The sequence below is a fragment of the Amia ocellicauda genome, chromosome 15 (assembly GCF_036373705.1).
Source record: "Amia ocellicauda isolate fAmiCal2 chromosome 15, fAmiCal2.hap1, whole genome shotgun sequence".
NCBI lineage: Eukaryota > Metazoa > Chordata > Actinopteri > Amiiformes > Amiidae > Amia > Amia ocellicauda.
The window spans coordinates 13,611,526-13,630,399 of record NC_089864.1 but is presented as its reverse complement, the minus strand read 5'-3'; the positions used below and the strand labels follow the sequence as shown (position 1 = coordinate 13,630,399).

At 40.7% G+C, this 18,874-nt stretch overlaps 2 protein-coding genes across 4 annotated transcripts; both read right to left on the bottom strand.

The window, feature by feature from the left end:
• Positions 1-596: 596 nt before the first annotated feature.
• Positions 597-4,053, bottom strand: tmem121b (transmembrane protein 121B). Its single transcript, XM_066724362.1, has one exon. The coding sequence runs from the start codon at positions 3,941-3,943 to the stop codon at positions 2,786-2,788; it is 1,158 nt and encodes a 385-aa protein (XP_066580459.1). The 5' UTR covers positions 3,944-4,053; the 3' UTR covers positions 597-2,785.
• A 2,023-nt stretch (positions 4,054-6,076) lies between these two features.
• On the bottom strand, positions 6,077-16,854 carry mkrn1 (makorin, ring finger protein, 1). 3 transcript variants are annotated; one of them, XM_066723678.1, is made up of 8 exons: positions 16,748-16,854; positions 13,273-13,392; positions 9,395-9,609; positions 9,089-9,309; positions 8,637-8,851; positions 8,213-8,323; positions 7,657-7,801; positions 6,077-7,480 (listed from the first exon to the last, which is right to left on the bottom strand). In XM_066723678.1, the coding sequence occupies exons 1-8, from the start codon at positions 16,819-16,821 to the stop codon at positions 7,268-7,270; spliced, it is 1,314 nt and encodes a 437-aa protein (XP_066579775.1). In that variant the 5' UTR covers positions 16,822-16,854; the 3' UTR covers positions 6,077-7,267. The 3 variants fall into 3 exon arrangements, with proteins under 3 accessions (XP_066579775.1, XP_066579776.1, XP_066579777.1); XM_066723679.1 differs by lacking the exon at positions 16,748-16,854 and adding an exon at positions 14,717-14,849; XM_066723680.1 differs by lacking the exon at positions 13,273-13,392 and having other exon boundaries at positions 16,748-16,849.
• Between the last annotated feature and the right edge of the window lie 2,020 nt (positions 16,855-18,874).

The window sequence follows — 18,874 nt, the reverse complement described above, 5'->3', positions numbered from 1 at the left end:
AGAAGACCCCAAAGGGTACCACTCATCTCCACTACAAATAGGAAACAGAGGCTACAATTTGCACAAGCTCACCAAAATTGGACAGTTGAAGACTGGAAAAATGTTGCCTGGACTGATGAGTCTCGATTTCTGTTGAGACATTCAGATGGACAGAATTTGGCGTAAACAGAATGAGAACATGGATCCATCATGCCTTGTTACCACTGTGCAGGCTGGTGGTGGTGGTGTAATGGTGTGGGGGATGTTTTCTTGGCACACTTTAGGCCCCTTAGTGCCAATTGGGCATCGTTTAAATGCCACGGCCTACCTGAGCATTGTTTCTGACCATGTCCATCCCTTTATGACCACCATGTACCCATCCTCTGATGGCTACTTCCAGCAGGATAATGCACCATGTCACAAAGGTCGAATCATTTCAAATTGGTTTCTTGAACATGACAATGAGTTCACTGTACTAAACTGGCCCCCACCGTCACCAGATCTCAACCCAATAGAGCATCTCTGGGATGTGGTGGAACGGGAGATTCGTGCCCTGGATGTGCATCCCACAAATCTCCATCAACTGCAAGATGCTATCCTATCAATATGGGCCAACATTTCTAAAGAATGCTTTCAGCACCTTGTTGAATCAATGCCACGTAGAATTAAGGCAGTTCTGAAGGCGAAAGGGGGTCAAACACAGTATTAGTATGGTGTTCCTAATAATCCTTTAGGTGAGTGTATATACATACACATGTATATATCACTAATTAAAAACAGATTGTGAATTTCCCAATTGTCCACTACATCAATTGATTATTCATTGAAGGAGAAGGACCCTGAATTAAAAAATATCTCGGCATGATAAGATGGGTAGCCGAAATATGGTGAAATCACATAATTTTAAAAACACACTGGAAAAAAAAAATGTTAGAGTTATGGAGAGAGTGACAGAATAAACCTGCCATTTATAATTTCTTATGTCACTATTTGTTTAAATACATTTAAAAACTCTAAAAAGTAAAGTATTTCTGTGAATTCAACATATTTCCTCTTGAGCTCAGTTTCATTGATTAGTGTAATGGACAGGAGACCATCATCATCCACAGCACTGACCGCTAAAGCACACGCCACTCCCCACGAACAGTACAAATCGGCACTGTGCCAGGAGCTGCCTGGCTTGTCGATTGGCACAGACTTCCTCAATGCATGTTTATCACATTTTTCAATGCCCTTAGATTATTGTCAATACTGCTAAACTGCTGTATTCAGTAACAGTAGTATCGAACCTGAAAGAAGCTTCATAACCGGGAGATAATTATAATGTATATATGTAAGGTCAACAAAAGAAACTGACAACCCTATTCTACACCAGGTGTTAACAACAAATACATTAAATACGTCTATGTGTAAGTATTGTGAATGTGGACAAAGATATTGTGTTATGTACACCAGTAGTATTTTCTGTGACCAAAAAAAACTAAAAAACTGCAGTAAATGTGTGTTTAAAGTCATACTGAAAAGTTAACTGCAGGACTTAAGGTCAGTTTCTATTGACTTCAAAAGATTTCTCGTGAAACTGGACCAGCTGCTCAGAGTACTATTTCCTGTAATCATTGAAGGGTGTTGAACTAGTGCCGAGCTCATCTGAAATCAGGTTACAGAGCCAAAAACATTGCTGCTTATAAAATGAAACTCAAAATGTAGGCTAATTCATCCTGCTCAGTGAAGAGACAGTCTGTGATTTGGTCTTATCAGCTTCCTATGTAGAGTAGGCCTACTCTTCCATTTTAGATAATGTACAATTTAAAGTACACCTAACTAGAAAGTACCTAGAAAGGCTTGTTTGGTTTACAAAGAAAGGAAAAAAAAGAAAAACATTTATGATTTTAAATAGAAGCCATTTCCCCATCGCCTATTATTCATTATAGAACCTAAGTCCGATTGTCTTATAAATTCATTTTCTAAAAGTGATACTATTTCATTTACCTCTATATTGCTATAATAATCAATTATTTAAAATCAATTAATAATATACTTAAACCTGAACATGTTTAGATGCTATACAGTATATTCATTAATTTTGAAAAATGCTATAATGTATTTAAAATATGTTTTAAGAGGACTATAATTTAACTTTTAGGTGATCAGTTATTTTAAATCTGAAAAGCAAAAAAGAGGTAGTCTTTTCCCCCATGGCACATACATTCCTTAAACAGTTATTTGCATGTCTAAAAGTGTTCACTTCAAAGGCTATACATTTGGTTCTCTGTCAACCAGAAGTCCTGGTTACTCAAACTGTTCCACGACTGCACTTCTACCTACAATTTCACAGCACATATCCTGGCAAATGCAATACTATCAAAGTATGTAATTGTAAAAGAAATAGATCATTGCACACCCTGTGCGTATATGCACTCTCACATTATACCTAATCATCACATTCTTTGGGCACCACATTAAAAACACCACCAGCTGCCAGATACATATTGCACTTGATCTCACGGCCTTCACTGAATAAAAATGGGGTTAAAACTGCTTTAAAGTGCAACAAACTGTACAAGTGCAAATCAACCAAATCAACCACAAAACAAAACCCATACCCATTTAAAAAGCGACCGAACCCCTGGCATTGCAAGCCCATTGCCCAGTTGGTTTGGTCCTTGGCAGGTCGGTCTGTTTACAGGGTCTGCACTGTAGCACCTGTTGAAATTGTGTACTGGAAAGACACCATCTAAGGCTTTATTAACACCAGAGTGGCAATGGGATTATTGATTTAGCAGAGAGGCCAGCTGTGCCACTGGTCTCAGTTCTGAGTGCTGACGGCCAGTGTGTTGACATAGCCATGCGGGCACATGTCGTTTTCGGAGACGCAGTGCGAGAACTGCACCGGGTTGCTGGCTAACCTCCCGCCCCCGCTGCCCATTAAGCATTGCTCCACCAGCTCCAGGCACCGGCAGCCCAGGAAGAACATGTTCTTGAACATGAACACGGACACGGGCATCTGGTAGGAGTACACAAGGAAACACCGCACCACCAGCAACGGGACATTGACCAGGACCCCGGAGAAGAACCGGGCCCAGATCCACCGGCACTGCAGCTGGGACGCGTTGAGCTCGTACAGCCACAGCACCGGGATGCTCAGGACGAGGAAGTACACGGCGATCACGGTGTACTTCAGGTAGACCGTGGGGATCTCGTTCATCAGCAGCATTTCGATCAGGGTAAAGCTGTCCACAAGGTCCAGGCAGGTGCTGATGTAGCAGCTCTGGGAGTGGTAGCGTGTGGCGCCGGCTAGATCCTCTATGATGGCATTGATCAGGCAGTAGAGCAGAGGCGCCGAGAGCATCATGATGATCTTAAACCCCGTGGTCCCCAGAGGCACCTTCAGCTCGATCAGATCCAGGATGGAGGTCTCCAAGATCAGGACCACTTTGGGCGTGCAGGCGATCACGTAGATGAGCCAGGCCAGGTAGGCGAAGGTGAACTCGCCCAGGCTGCAGCCGTGCATGGAGCCCTTGTGGTGCTGGAGGCTGCGCTTGCTCCGGCCGTTCTTGAGGAAGAAGATGCCCCAGCCGGTCATGACCACCAGGTCGGTGGCGATCCAGGAGCACCAGTAGAGATCGGTGAAGACGATCAGGTAGAAATCCAGGATGCCGCCCTGGAAGATGAGGGTGAGGAAGCACAGGATCTTGTAGAAGAGATTGCGCTTGGACCTCCGGACGAACAGGGGAGCGGCTTGCAGGAACTCCCCCGAGGTCATGATGTACGCCGCCGCCGCCGCCGCGGTGGAGACCAGGGGCTTGGTGCTGCTGTCCTCCGGGTGGCCGCTGCCCGTGGAGGTCCTCCTGAAGGAAGTGTTGCGGATGAACAGCGGCTCGTCGTCCGGGGAGGATGGAGAGGGTCCCTCTGGGTTGATCACCGTTTTCGGCTCGGGGTTTTCATTTCCAAACGCTGCGATCATTGTCTACGCGCTCCCTCCGCTCCGTTTCCCTCTCGGCGGACAGGCGCGCAGCGGAGGAGGGGCGGCGCTGACGCACGCAAACGCGGAGCGGATCTGGCGGATTGGGATCGGATTCTCTAGGTATGTGTTCCTGGAAATTACATATATTAATGGTATTGCTTTATATTTTTGCTGTGGTTGATGTAATGCAATCTTCTGCTATTGGTTCCTGAAAGTGTCTTTGTATATCAAGGTTCAGAGTTCATTTTGCCCACACCTGCATTAGTTAACCCCTTATATCATCCCACAGCATGGTTTACTATGCAAGAAAAATACAGTTTACATTTATAATCGCAAATTACCCAAGTGTTCTGGTGGCCTGTGTTGTATGTTGCTGCACGCTTTGTACTGACAGTAACATTTCTTTAATTTCGTTGTATCTCCTTGGCTAGAACAGTCAAGGGACAGAAAAAAAGGATCAAGAATTCAGATATGAAAACATAGAAAGCATTTTGTAATCTAAAGTTTTCAAATTGTTTTGACAAAACTAAAGTTTGATGTGATCGGATAGAAAGCTTAAAACATGCTAAAGCATTCAAACCTACAATTCAGTGCCCCTTAAATTTGAATGCCACTAGGATACTGTTTTCTAAACATCATTAATATGATTTAAAAAATAAAATAAAAACTGCCCATTAAAAAAAGTGACCCTTAATATTTATTTTCCCAGAAGTGATTAGACATTAAAGACATCCCCTTGCCCCCCATTTCAATAGGATCAGAATGACAAATGAAAATGGGGATTATGAAAGCAATTAAATTGTCCTCTGTGTCACTTTTACAATTTTACCTAAGGAACGAAAAGGACCATTTCATTATAGATAAGGCCGATTGCTCCTTTAGTAGCAGTAGACAGCAATCAGTACACACTGATTAAGTACAGGAATACAGCTGCAGCTACATTTTTAATGAACAAACCACTAAATATGATTTTTGAGTCTTAAAATTCACCATTTTTGTATTGAACCTGTACACATAACTTTTACATATAAAAAGGAATATTCGTCCTACAGTATAACAGTTCACCATACACAACCAACTATACAGCCATTCAATCAGTCATTTGATTACCGTGGGTTATCCTAAGTGAAAATAAATCGGCAGAATTTCTCCCTTTAAAAGAACGCAGAACTAGGTATAAAATGTGAAATTCATGAAAGCTTAAAAGCTTCCTGTTCATTTGTAGATATCATTCTTGGCTCAACCATTTAGTTTCACAATACCTACATTCTACATATCCCCAATTTGGTCATTTTTATAATCTGTATGTATGTATATATTCTACATATTAATGTATACACAATACAGCACAACTAAGATCTAGCAAAGAAAATGCAAGTGTACATTATGAACAAGTCTTTATTTATTTATTATTTAGGGGGAATGAGAAGGGTGTATAGTCCCAGGGTTTGGGCTTCATTATAATAAATCTGAAACCACATCATAGCCTGCATATCTATAAGAACCTTCATTTGTTTCTTGTCTAGGAAAAAGGAACAAAAGTATTTAAGTCATTAAACAGGTCACAGATATGGTTTCTTCTGTGGAACCTCACCACACAAACACCATTCAAAACCAGCGAACAGCACACAGAAGGAACACATGCAAGTATATATAAACAGATATACTAGTTTAAATTTGGTTGTAAATTATAGGTGAACAGCAGAGGGATGGCTGCTGTAATAAGGTCAGACTATTCACTCTGAGCGTTCACAGGGTGGGGATGGAGAACACAGCCTCGCAACAAGAAAAATCACCGATCCAAATGCTTTGAGGAGACTCGCACCACTGCGATGAAATGAACATGCGCTGCAGTAAGGTTATTTATGTGCGTTTTGTTATGTTGTCTATAGCACTGCTGCAAATTAAATACATAAATGTATTGCACTGATTTAATCTGCATTCAATTGTAACATTCCAGTTTTATATTAGTTAATCAATCAGCATATGTATATATAATTTGACAATTGCCATCACCATCAAGGTACTGGGGGAATCGTGGACACACAGTGAAGACCATTTAAGTAGTTCAAACTAGCAAACTCAAGCCCACAACATTATACCCACCTGCATACCTGTCCAGAGCAAAACCAAACCTGTTAACAGTGTTTTTATTTGACAAACACTCTCCGAAACAGATGGCAATTCATGCCAATACCAGAGCACACGCGTTGAAGAGCTATAAAATATACAGGACCAAAACAAACAATAAGAGACATTCAATTAAATAAAGAAAAGATACCATAACACATTTAATCAAATTCTTTGCGAGTTTTCCCAGGAAATAATTTTTGCGTTCAAGTTCGATCAGGAAAAAGGCATCCAATGAAACCTGGGATCATTTGATGAAAATAAACTTTAATCTTCAAGTAATGTTGAATGATTTATATCATAAAAACCTGCACATACTGTATAAATACATACTTTATACTGTAACTAAACACAGATAAACATCAGGTTCTTGTGGCATGGCTCTTTCTGGTTTGCCTAAGAATTCAATGTTCACAAATCGTCTTTAGTGGAATGATGCTTTTTCATACGGTTACAAACACTCGGATTCATAGTTTCTGCTTCTGTAGTCTGCAGACAAAGTGCAAACTGTGACTATTCAAATCCATTTCTGAGCAGGGACTTGCTATTAGGTACCACAGGTGTTGCTAATGATTGTGAATCAGTCTATTTGAAATCATACACCAGCAAAACGGACCCACTTCAAAGCAAGAAAATAGTGTTCAACAACATTCGGTACTGTAGATCGGGAAATGAAGTCTGTTAAAAACGTAGAAATTTGTGTAGGAGAGATGTTTGAGTAAACCCAACCTCACCTCAGTGCACGACGGAAATAAACCTACAAGTCCTGCATAAAGCTTAGGGTCTTACAAACTCCACAACCATCACCAGTAGATTGTTGTCATTGAGATCCTCAGAAACACAGTCTTTAAAACACCTGGGTAGATGATATACAAGTCAAACCCACACCCATGAATTAACTTAAGGAGGTTTATTAGCATGTTCATTTGTAGTTTCTTTTTGTGATTTTTAAATAAAGTGGACACTGACAGACTCACAGAACGGACAGGATTCTAGAAAAGGTTTTAATTGTACCGCCCGCTTTTTGTCTGTATTTTCATATTTTTAATTTTTTTAAGTTATTAATTTCATGGCCTGCTGAAAGGCACTGCCACAACACAGGGGAAAGAAGCTACTGTCCAACACTCACACAAGACAGTCCATACTGGGTACTTGGGATGGGATCAGGGTTTTGGGGGTGGTGGGGGGGCAGTGCTATAGGTAAACCTCGTAATAATCGTCCAGCTCTTCATGAAACAAGTCCCACTCGTCTTCCGAATCTGTGATTTCATCGTCAGTGCCGGCCGCCAGTAGCATGAGCAACATCTCACTCAACTCGAAGGTCACGACGTCTTCATCTTCATTGTCGAAGGAGTCGGTGCTTTCTCGCTCGTCAAAGATATCCCAAAGAGGTGTCCGTCTCTGATTCTAAAACACACACACACACACACACCAAACAAAGGGAATATGGTTTTGGAAAACTTTAAAAACAAGCCACTTTTCACAATATCAAACGGCTCAAAACTGAATAGAGATCGCTGCCAATAAAACCTGACAAACCCTTTAACACAATTTCACCATAGGAAGCACTTCAGCGCTCTTACCCGGTGTCTCCCTGCCAAACCCAGCTGCCGTCTCTGTGGCTGGGGCTCCTCCAGACGGCCATCGGGATAAGCATGCTTATAGAAACAGTTCCCCCCGAAGGGGCAGGTGCCACGGCCTTCATCAAAATATCTGCATGGCTTGCCACTGCGAGGAACGGGCATCAGAATACAGGGAGGAGAGATTGTAACACTGGAAATCTATTGCAATGTGAATAAGAGCAACTGCACAGAAAAAGAGTCAGTGGCTGACATAAAACCAGAATTTTCGGTAGGAAACTTAGATATGACCTCAGCCAAAATGATAAACAAGATTTTAAATGTAGCAGATCTTCCATCCATTGAAATCACAGCTAGGCTCCTTTGAGGCGTGATGTAATACTGACTCATGTGTTATGCATTACTTTACAAGTACATGCCAAAACCTTTACTTCAATTTGAGGCACACAGAGTGGGTGGGGAGAAAAAACATTTTTTATGTATGTGAACAGAAGACATGAAATCAACATAGACGACAGTTTTCACAGGATTTCATAAAGAAATCGAGCTTCACCCTTACCTCATAGCATCCTTGTATTTCTGGATAAGTTTCTGTTTTTCTTCCTTGTCTTCCACCCAGTATTCACTGGGGATCACAAAGTTTGATGTAATCCGACATTCAGGGCAGGATCTATGAAGAAAAGGGCGAAGAAATCATCAGATCAAGGACTACCTTTTCTACACCCTTATAGTACTAACCCAAGTGTGTAGGAGTTTCTGAAGCCCCCTGTGAACACACTAATGTCTAGATCCCTGTATTCACTTTGTAAATTACACAAGTCCTCCAACATGTCACTGGAGGCCATTTTGGCATTTTAAAACCTCTCTCCTTAATGGCCTTTTCTCAGTTCACTTGAAAATGCAATAAATGTCAACATGAGGATGAAACCCCAGAAGTGACTATTAGATGTTTAATTAGGTGGGTCACTTTTCTGATGGCTTACTTAATAATCTTGCTCTCAAACTGCTTGGCGCTCCTCCACTTTCTGATGCACTTCAGGCAGTAGCAGTGGTTGCAGTTGGAAAGGATGCCAAACCGCCGCTCGCTAGGGTTGGCTTTCTCATACACCACCTCCATGCAGATCCCACACATCATGTCTTTACTGCGCTGGACGGCAAACGAGATCTCCATGTCCTTCTCATGAGCTTCGATACAAGCCTTAGGGATGGACGAATAAAACGGTCTATGAAGGCGTCAACGCTTATATGAAATCCTGACATTTGGAAGGCGTTGAATTTAAGACAAACAAGGACTACCACGTGGTCCTGTACGAACAGGAGGAATCTCTCACACCTCCCCTCTCAAACTGCATTATTTTTTAATCATACCAATCTAATTCATGTTCTTTCTGCCGCTTTACTGCCCTCGGAACAACGGTACAGGTTAGGGTCTTACTTTGATGTGCTGCGATCTCTGGGTAGAGTCGGAGGGGTGGAGGACCTGTAGCCCGCACATGTCGCAGGCGTCCCCGTGCAGATAGGCGCAATTCACACCATATCGGCACTCCCCGACTGCCGCATATGGGCAAAGCTGCTTCTTCAACTCCTTATTCGCCTGCTCCTTCTCGTACTCCTCCTCGATCACCAGCCCAGGCTCCTCCTCCAGGACCGAGTCAGCTGCGGAAACGGGAAACATTTATCTCATGTGCAATGGCTTCCTCAAGCCTACACCGGTCCTACAGATGAACCCGGCTGAACTCACCCCGTCCACAGTATGGCTGCCCTGGCACAAACTCTGCAGCGTTGACCCAGTCTACAGCGCCTGAGCTATGTGGATGCTCCAGGAGGTCAGCCCTACCACTGGGCCCAGAGGACTTGGAAAAAAGGGTGCCATCAGAGGTGGGGTTGAGAGTCCGTGGCATCATTGGCTTGGGACCGTCCAGTTCGTCCTGCTTGGGTGGTTTTGAGTGGTCATACCTGCACAGCAAAAAACAACCTGAGGTCATTCAAATATGCACACACACACCCATCTCAGATCACCACTGACTAATCTGTGAGGCTTTACATAGGAACATGCAATCTGTGTTCCTGATTCTGGAAGAACTGAGACATTGAATTTGAGTTGAGTTTCTGAAAGGGCAGCAGAGGACATCTGACCTTAACTTGGACGGAAATTTATCCAGCAGTTACCAAGAGTTTTAGTGCTGCTGTAATGCTTACCATAGAAGAACAACCATGCTCTTTATTTCTTCTTAAGAAGGACTGACTCATGTGGCCGTCACTGCACTTTGCATTTACCCAAACTATTAAGATTTAAAGCTGCACTCTTTAACTGCATTGAGGCTCAATGTGTACAAGGCCCAGATGGGTGGATGGCAATACACTAATTCAGAGTGGGAAAACATACTAAACTGGCTTAAGGATTACATTCTACTCATCTTGGTGTTGAATGAATTTTGAATGTTTCCTTCATTATATATGCAGGTTTATTTTCTTTGATATCATTCAGCAATGCTACTTTCATTTAGAGTCACACCAAGATAATACCCACGTATATCCACTGGATATTGTCTCTAAATGTAAAATGGCACAGATATAACATTTCCTATTTTAAAGCATGTATTATTTCAGTTGCTTGTGGGAGGCACTGCACCACTAAGCAGACGGTTCTCTCATCGGGAGCTCTAAACTCTCATGTTAAAAATAACTCTTGAGGTGCAGGAAAATATATTTTAATCATTCTCGCCACAACTCCACATTGTAAAGGCACGGGCATAAAGGATTTAAAATTGAATTGCACATTTCAAAGGTACATTTAAAAATGTCAGGATAAATCTGATGAGAAAAAAAAACAACAAAAAAAAACATAAGCTGACACAACCACAGCTTTCTTTCACAGTAATTTACATAAATCCATTACATTAACCAATTTCCCTTTTAATGCAATCACAGACTCATTTAATGATCTTGCTACAGTGCTAATGATCTTGGTGTACCCTAGTTATGTCAGTGCATCTCACTGAAGGTCCTCCATACTGTAAAACCATCATTGCATAAAAAAAGTGCCATGAGGTGACAATATCAGTATGCAAATGCACTTATAGAACAAGGATGAATATTAATGTATCCTAACCAATTACAAATTTGTTTACTTCTGAATAATCCATCTTTCATCTGGTTTGCACTATTCTGGATTTATGTAGCTGGAGACAAAGTAAAAACAGTGAGCAAAGAAAGAATGTCAATTAAGAAAAATGTAACGCTAATAATCGTGGTGCAATTGCCATGCAGGCTGTAGTGCGCCCTAGATGCATGTAGGTTAACATCATTGGTGCTTAATCTACTGCCTCAGGCAAACCCATCATTAAAATGGCAGATGCCCCATCAATTAACATTCACATTTAAAGGCCTTATGGTCATCTTCATGCAAAACAAACTGCAATCAATTATAGCCTATACTGTACAAGACTACTCGTTTCAATATCCATTGTGGGTGACTGGATCTTTCTACACACGCATACACACTACTACTATTGGTTCTCACCTGAAATTTTGCATACGAATATAAGTAACCACTATATATCAAATATTCAAAAACAAATGATGCGGTTTCGTGTGACAGCATGGGAGGAAAGATCAGTTCAAAATATGGCATGTGTTATTAAGCGGGTGAATTAAGCTGTCCCAGTATTAAAATTGCAGGTATGTGTTGCTCAAATCTCTCCTGTGTAGCCGTGTTCTCATATCATTAAGAAATATACAGTTGCAGCCAATATGTGGCTAAATTATTGTAACTTATTATTCCTAATAACAACCAATACATTTATATAGTAGTATGAACATGCCTTACAACACTCTAGGATCCATAACTTATTCAAACGGTTTGGTTTCACAGGCAACTAGGACGTCTATGTGGGCACATACGCACTCAGTGCATTTTTGTTTATGTTGTCATCCGCAAAACCAGCATTACCGTATTCCATGTAGTTACCGGTAATGAGGGTTTACCAATATTATTAAAATGTTCGCTTCTTCATGTGATCGATGGGCTAGAGGTACTGTGCGATTACAAATGTCACAAACCTTAGTATAATGTCACACGGGTTGCTTATTTTCATATTGAATTTAGATCAAGATTTTTTTCTTTTTAATACGCCGACAATTTTTTTTATCTACCAGATTTCAACAACTCTCACAAGTAATCGAATACTAACATTCCTTCGAATAGTCGTGCCCATCCATAAACTGTACTGTAATCTGCAAAAAACTGATCACAGTAGCATGCAATTCGATCAGATATCTGATGTGCACAAAATCTTCGAGAGAGCGAGAGAGAGAGGGAGATGAAGAGGCTGTTGCACTGCTGGGATTTAGTCTCACAGATACAGATGGAGTGAAGTGAAGATTCTCATTACAATATGAATGTTGCCCCAAATGCAATTTGGTAAAACAAGAAACCCTCTGCTATAGGTTTTTCTTCAAATATCCTATTGCATAGCACAGTAAAAATATGTAGATTTACAACGTGCGATAACAATGCATTGTTTTTCCATTTGATTCTTAGGTGACAAAAATAACAAGCAAGAAAAATTGTACTTGCATTATTTGTTTTGCATTTGATATTGAAGCACTTAGAAACCCACTCTTACATATCATGATCAAATTATTCATTAGTCCAGGTGTGGCACACATAACAAGCACACAATGAAGATGTAGGCTGGGCGCTTATGTAAGCACCAATCATCAAGAGACTCAACAGAACACACTGTACTTCTGGATTTAAGATCACAAATCTTAAAAGCAGTCAAAGCAAAATACATAGTCTACACAGCAACTGCTTGATCTGCTGCAGTTTTGATAACTACCTAGTAATGTGGCTTAAACAGAAACTGCCCATTAAGACACAAGAGGATGGATAAATTAAAATAATCAAAAAACTTAAAATATGTGTAGCTATCTACCATGGCCAATATGAAAACTTAGAGTAAACTCGGAATACTGAACTGAAAAACACAATAATCGTGACACACAAGATCTAAATGTTTTTTTCAGGGTGATTTAGTAGGGGATAGGCCTTCCTTGACCTCAATGACTAGGGACAATCCTTTAATAGTTGGCTTGAGGAATAATATACCATTGGTCCAACAGGCAGTTTCTGATTCAATAACAGTTTTCTCCCCGATTCCCAATTCCTGTTCACCTCAGAGATTTTCTATGGGATTGAGGTCCGAGCATGCCATGAAGGATTTTCTGCACTTTTACCCAGGCCCCACCATTAGCATCCAAGCTTTGTGATATGGTGCATTACGTCAGTAGATGAACAGGCCCTCGCCATACATTTCAAGCACAGCTGTCTGGAATATCACAATTTATACTTTATATATTAATTATACATTTTTTTAACTAAATAAATACATTCTAAGTGCATAATGCTTCCATACTGTTCAGTGCACTGCTGTAGGGTTTCAGCATCTATGTCATAATGAATGCTTTCTTTGAAAATAGTCTTAAAAGGATCTGGTATGGAACACTTTCTTTAAATCGTGAACTACTGAGCATTTTACGTGCTTTATAGCCATGTAAAGCTGTGCCAAGAGCAGTCACTTTCCCCTCTCCCAAGGGTTAAAACTGCACGCTTACCTGCAGCGGTCCCCATAAGCGCAGCATCCTTTCTGGAAGTATTTACAAATCATGGCTGGTTTGAGATCATGGGAATATCGGCAGTTGCTCCCTTCTTTGCAAACCCCGTGCATGAAATACCTAACAGGGAAAACAATATGATTCTTACCCTGTCAAAGTGCATAAGGAAACAGCAGCAACAGGCTTCTGCCAAACAGTTGATTTCCAAACGGCACAACGTTTAAAAAGATTTAAATCCTATGTTGCAGTTTAATTGTCACCTCAGCCAGTAACCTTGAAAAGGAGTCAACACCTTTAGGGAGGACAACGTCATAGATAAGAGAGTGTAACTATTTCTTCCAACTAGGGCTGCAGCCAATTTTCATAAGTCTTCTTTTTGTTCTGAACATCCAGTAATTTGTGCAAATTTATACAAGCCACAGCTTAATGATAACACTTTTTAAAAATGCAGAGGTTTGGGATTTTTGGAAGATTTATTTTATACATGCTCTAAACCTGCTCTGAATCACATAATACTTTGGAGACTGCTCCTTGACATCATGTGGCAACCATCAAAGAATGTTTTTCCTTAAAGATACTACACATAACTGAAGATCTGTACAGAATTGCTGACATCTGCACCATGAAAATGACAGTCAAAGGGGCAGTAAGCTTGAAACCAAAACCCACAGCCCAGTAAGCCTCATTAAAAACACTAGTTATGTTTTCATTTAAATATTAAAGTGAATACATTAAAACAAACATTTGTATAGCAATGATTATAGTGCCTCTAATTTAATAAACCATAGTATACTGCTAATACTTATCGCATACAATGTGTGAATATGTAGACAAAAGCCAGGCAATACTGATATGAAAAAGGTTTGATAGAATGAAGCACGATTTTGATAGGTTTCACAAAATCACATGCCAAGGTGCTGAAAAAAATGTCAACAATATTTTTTTCACCCATTGAATTCCTTAAAGCCAAACTCCAATTCCAGCATTTGATAGTGGCTTTACATGTAACAGAGGATACTTCCTTATATTGAAGACAAGACCACCATGTGTGTGTTTATTTTAATTTGCAAATGAGCTGAAGGCTTGGCAAAACTGCGATTCCCTATGACTGCATCTAGTTTTCACATGATTAAGATTAAGGGCTGTAAAGGAAAACAAATTAAAACCTTCACAAAAACTCTAAATGGAACTTATAGTTTAAGTGTTGATGTGAGATAATGGGCATAATAAAATTAATGAGATTAGCAGTATACATTTAAATTGGTTTGTTTACCTTAAAATAGATAAAGCCCTTTTTCATTTTCAACCAACTGCAAATTAGGCTATTTCAAGTACAGAATAACCAGGTTAGTAGTAATGTTTGTTTTATTTACTGCACAAAACGCAAGAAATGTATAAGCTTCCCTCAAAGCAAAGCAATAAAAAGAAAACCAGAGCTACCCACCTTGATAGAAAAGTAACACCATCCCCGACACAGTCATAATGCCAGGAGTGTCTTAGCACATGTCCTACTGGTCAACCTTATAGCATAAACCGCTAATGTTGCAAGTTCCGAGTAGGATTTTTTTTTTTATTATGTAGCCAACAAGGGCAATGCCTGTTTGGTCATTGACATGATTTCCAGCTCAAGATATGGTGTCAGCGTGACACAGACAATCTCTGACAACCTTCTGGCACTTAAAAGCTGCCACTTTAAACTCCACCTACAGAAAGTCCCAAATTCCTATAAACCCTCTGCCTTGCAAATTAGATAAGCTAGTATCCGCAGCAGTGTACAACTCCTCACCACCATCGAAAGGCGACCAGATGGCAAGCACATTTCCCTGAACTCTACTCTGCTACACGCATGCTGTATTAGATAACAATCTTTCACTTTATTTACATCCGTTTCTGTTTCCTTATAAAAATAAGTGCATTGTATAAATGTGTCCTGTATGTTAGCAACATCATTTTACATGGTTTAGCCCCTATAATTTCTAGTTTATACAGACCCTTTAAAAGTTTAAAAGGCTGCTGTGTTACTGAATAAAAACACCTCATAATAATGAAGCCATATAAATAGCACATAACATTTGAGTGTAAACACTAAAGCTCCCCCAATTTATTACATAAGAAAGGTGTGCCCCCAGAATGACTTGACCTGGGCTATTTAGTCAACACACCAAACATTGTGTAATCGGTGAGGCAGGAACTTTGCAAACCCTCCTAGCAAATAAGTGATTACCTCACTGAAAGGAGAAAATGTTGCTAAATTAATTATGAAACAAACCTCAACTAATGAGATATTCAATCATGACAGTCTATAGACAATTAAATCAATTACTGAAGCACATAATAAAATGGATTGTATAATATACACCATGTGTAACACTGTATTAAAAAATAAATCCCAGATTGAAGTTTCAACTAAAATGTACATTTTTAAACAGTTCGATATTGAACATCAAATTGGCAAGCAATGTTACACTTTAGAGGCCTTTATTATATCATGTGGAAAATAAACACTACCCCGTTATATCATCTACTATTATTATTATTATTATTATTATTATTATAATCACGATTTAAAATGTGAATGGGATGCACAAGTCATTTAATTTTTATTAAGAGTCCCGCTAAATGTCTCAAAGGCAATCAAAACAGATCTGTACGACTACTGTTAGTAAAAATAATAATACAGTATGCATGCTATAGCTGTACTAGCCAACTTCATGCATTGCAAATTGCACACATTAGACTCAAGAAATCAATGTATACGTTTTCAAACAATTCTGGGCCGTATGCACACCTTTGATTTAAAGTGTATAACACATATACGAAGAAGGAAAGCTTTTGCTGAAACGCATTGTCAAGAAAGTAGACCGAAATGCACTTAACCAGATAAGGTGTACTTTCTATTGCCTGTACTTGCTGCTGCTGCTGCTGCTGCTTTCGTTGCACAACCGATAGATTTTAATGCATTTCCTCATTGAGCTCGAATTAACAAAATACTGGTTTGAATAATGTACTCCACAGCTTTCAAATACTGTACACATCAGAAATGACTAATCGCGCCCGCTGTCCGCCGAGCTGTTACACGTACTGCAAGTTCAAAGGCTCTGTGGCACTCGGTGTATTTCTGCATTATTACATAAACATCATAACGCTTGCACTGATGTACTGCCCCCCTCCCTCCCTCCCTCCCTGCCTTTTCCTTCCTTCCTTCTTTCTTTCTTTCTTTTATGCAGGACTGCTAAATAATGCTTCATGAACCCTTATGCTGTCGCCTGTTGTTTTGCAGAGCCCTTGTCTGGGCACTTCGCAGCGCAGGGGTCGTTATGCCACCGCTGGCTCACCACAACAAACAATCACACAAAGGTAGCGACAGCAATCGTGATCCGCGGAAGTTTCTTCTTTCCCGAGAAATGCCATCTTTGACATTGTTTGAAACGCACTGCGTGTCACGATAGAGATTTCATATTTAGCTCTGTTTTACCTGCAGGTGACGTGTTTGGTCCAGCCTCCTGTTATTGCTGGAGCTGCTGTAGATGCCGCAGCCGCCTCCGCCATTACTGTTTATCTTAAGCTCTGAAGCCGGATCTTCCGGCTGGCCGCGCTCGGAGCGGATCGGCAATCTCCGGAAGTCGAGGCTTGTGTTCGGGCTCCACGGTGTCAGCTTTGGAGGCAGTGCAGTACCTGGGGACCGCAGGGGCAGATTCTAGGCTAACTAACGTATATTCATGAAAATATGATTGTGACATCATTTCTGTTCTTGAATGTATATATGTATAGACCTCTCTCTCTCTCTCTCTCTCTCTCTCTCTCTCTCTCACACACACACACACTGTGTATATATAGATCTAGCTCTCTTCATCTCTTGCAGTGTGTCTCTTATGTGTGTCAGTTATGTCCCATATTTCGGTTTGTTCTCTGGTCCATTCATTTATTTTTCTGTCTTTCTTTCAGGCAAACATCTTTCCATGCTCGTTTGTGTCGTCTGCAGTTTCTGTATAATTTTTTGCATGAAGTGACCAGGTTTCAGAGCCATAACTGAGGACTGGTAGTATGCATTGATCAAAAACTTTTCTCTTCAGGCAATGTGTTGTTCCTTCCAAATGCACTCCATCCCATTTTTACTCTGCTTTTGATTTCTTCTATAATATCTCTGTCTGTGCTGATTTGTTGTCCAAGGTAGACATACATTTTGGTATCTATCTATCTATCTATCTATATATATATACACACACATATATACACACACACACACACACACACACATATATATATATTAGTATTGTGCAAAAGTTTTAGACAGGTGTGAAAAAATGCTGTGAAGTAAGAATGCTTTCAAAAATAGACATGTTAATACATTATATTTATCAATTAACTAAATGCAAAGTGAGTGAACAGAAGAAAAATCTACATCAAATCAATATTTGGTGTGACCACCCTTTGCCTTCAAAACAGCATACATTTTTCTAGGTACACTTTTATAGGCATATAGTCAGGTGTATGATTAAACAATTATACCAAACAGGTGCTAATGATCATCAGTTCAATATGTCGGTTGAAACACAATCATTAACTGAAACAGAAACAGCTGTGTAGGAGGAATAAAACTGGGTGAGGAACAGCCAAACTCAGCTAACAAGGTGAGGCTGCTGAAGACAGTTTACTGACAAAAGTCATACACCATGGCAAGACTGAGCCCAGCAACAAGACACAAGGTAGTTATACTGCATCTGCAAGGTCTCTCCCAGGCAGACATTTCAAGGTACACAGGGGTTTCCAGATGTGCTGTCCAAGCTCTTTTGAAGAAGCACAAAGACACGGGCAACGTTGAGGACCGTAGACGCAGTGGTCGGCCAAGGAAACTTACTGCAGCAGATGAAAGACCCATCATGCTTACTTCCCTTCACAATCGGAAGATGTCCAGCAGTGCCATCAGCTCAGAATTGGCAAAAAACAGTGGGACCCTGGTACACCCATCTACTGTCCCGAGAAGTCTGGTCAGAAGTGGCCTTATTGGAAGACTTGTGGCCAAAAACCTATGCCTCCGACGTGGCAACAAGGCCAAGTGACTCCACTAAGCACGAAAACGCAGGAACCGGGGTGCAGAAAAATGGCAGCAGGTGCTCTGGACAGATGAGTCAAAATGTGAAATATCTGGTTGTAGCAGAAGACAGTTTGTTCGCCGAAGGGCTGGAGAGCGGTACACGAATGAGTGTCTGCAGGCAACAGTGAAGCATGGTGGAGGTTCCTTGCACATTTGGGGCTGCATTTCTGCAAATGGAGTTGGGGATTTGGTCAGAATGAATGGTCTCCTCAGTGCTGAGAAGTATAGGCAGATACTTATCCATCATGCAATACCATCAGGGAGGCATCTGATTGGCCCCACATTTATTCTGCAGCATGACAACGACCCCAAACATACAGTGAAAGTCATTAAGAACTATCTTCAGCGTAAAGAAGAACAAGGAGTCCTGGAAGTGATGGTATGGCCACCACAGAGCCCTGATCTTCATGTCTAGGATGAGGCTGCCTAAATCCACAGAAGAAGTGTGGTTAGTTCTACAAGATGTTTGGGCCAACCTACCTGCTGAGTTCCTTCAAAAACTGTGTG

Bases quoted from the DNA above. Each gene is read 5' to 3' on its own strand.
- tmem121b (XM_066724362.1), bottom strand. From the start codon at position 3,943: ATGATCGCAGCGTTTGGAAATGAAAACCCCGAGCCGAAAACGGTGATC.
- mkrn1 (XM_066723678.1), bottom strand. From the start codon at position 16,821: ATGGCGGAGGCGGCTGCGGCATCTACAGCAGCTCCAGCAATAACAGGA. The intron at 8,852-9,088 runs GTAAGACCCTAA...TCCATCCCTAAG, and splicing joins AGAGATCGCAGCACATCAAA to GCTTGTATCGAAGCTCATGA. The intron at 8,324-8,636 runs GTAAGCCATCAG...TTTTCTTCATAG, and splicing joins TTTGAGAGCAAGATTATTAA to ATCCTGCCCTGAATGTCGGA.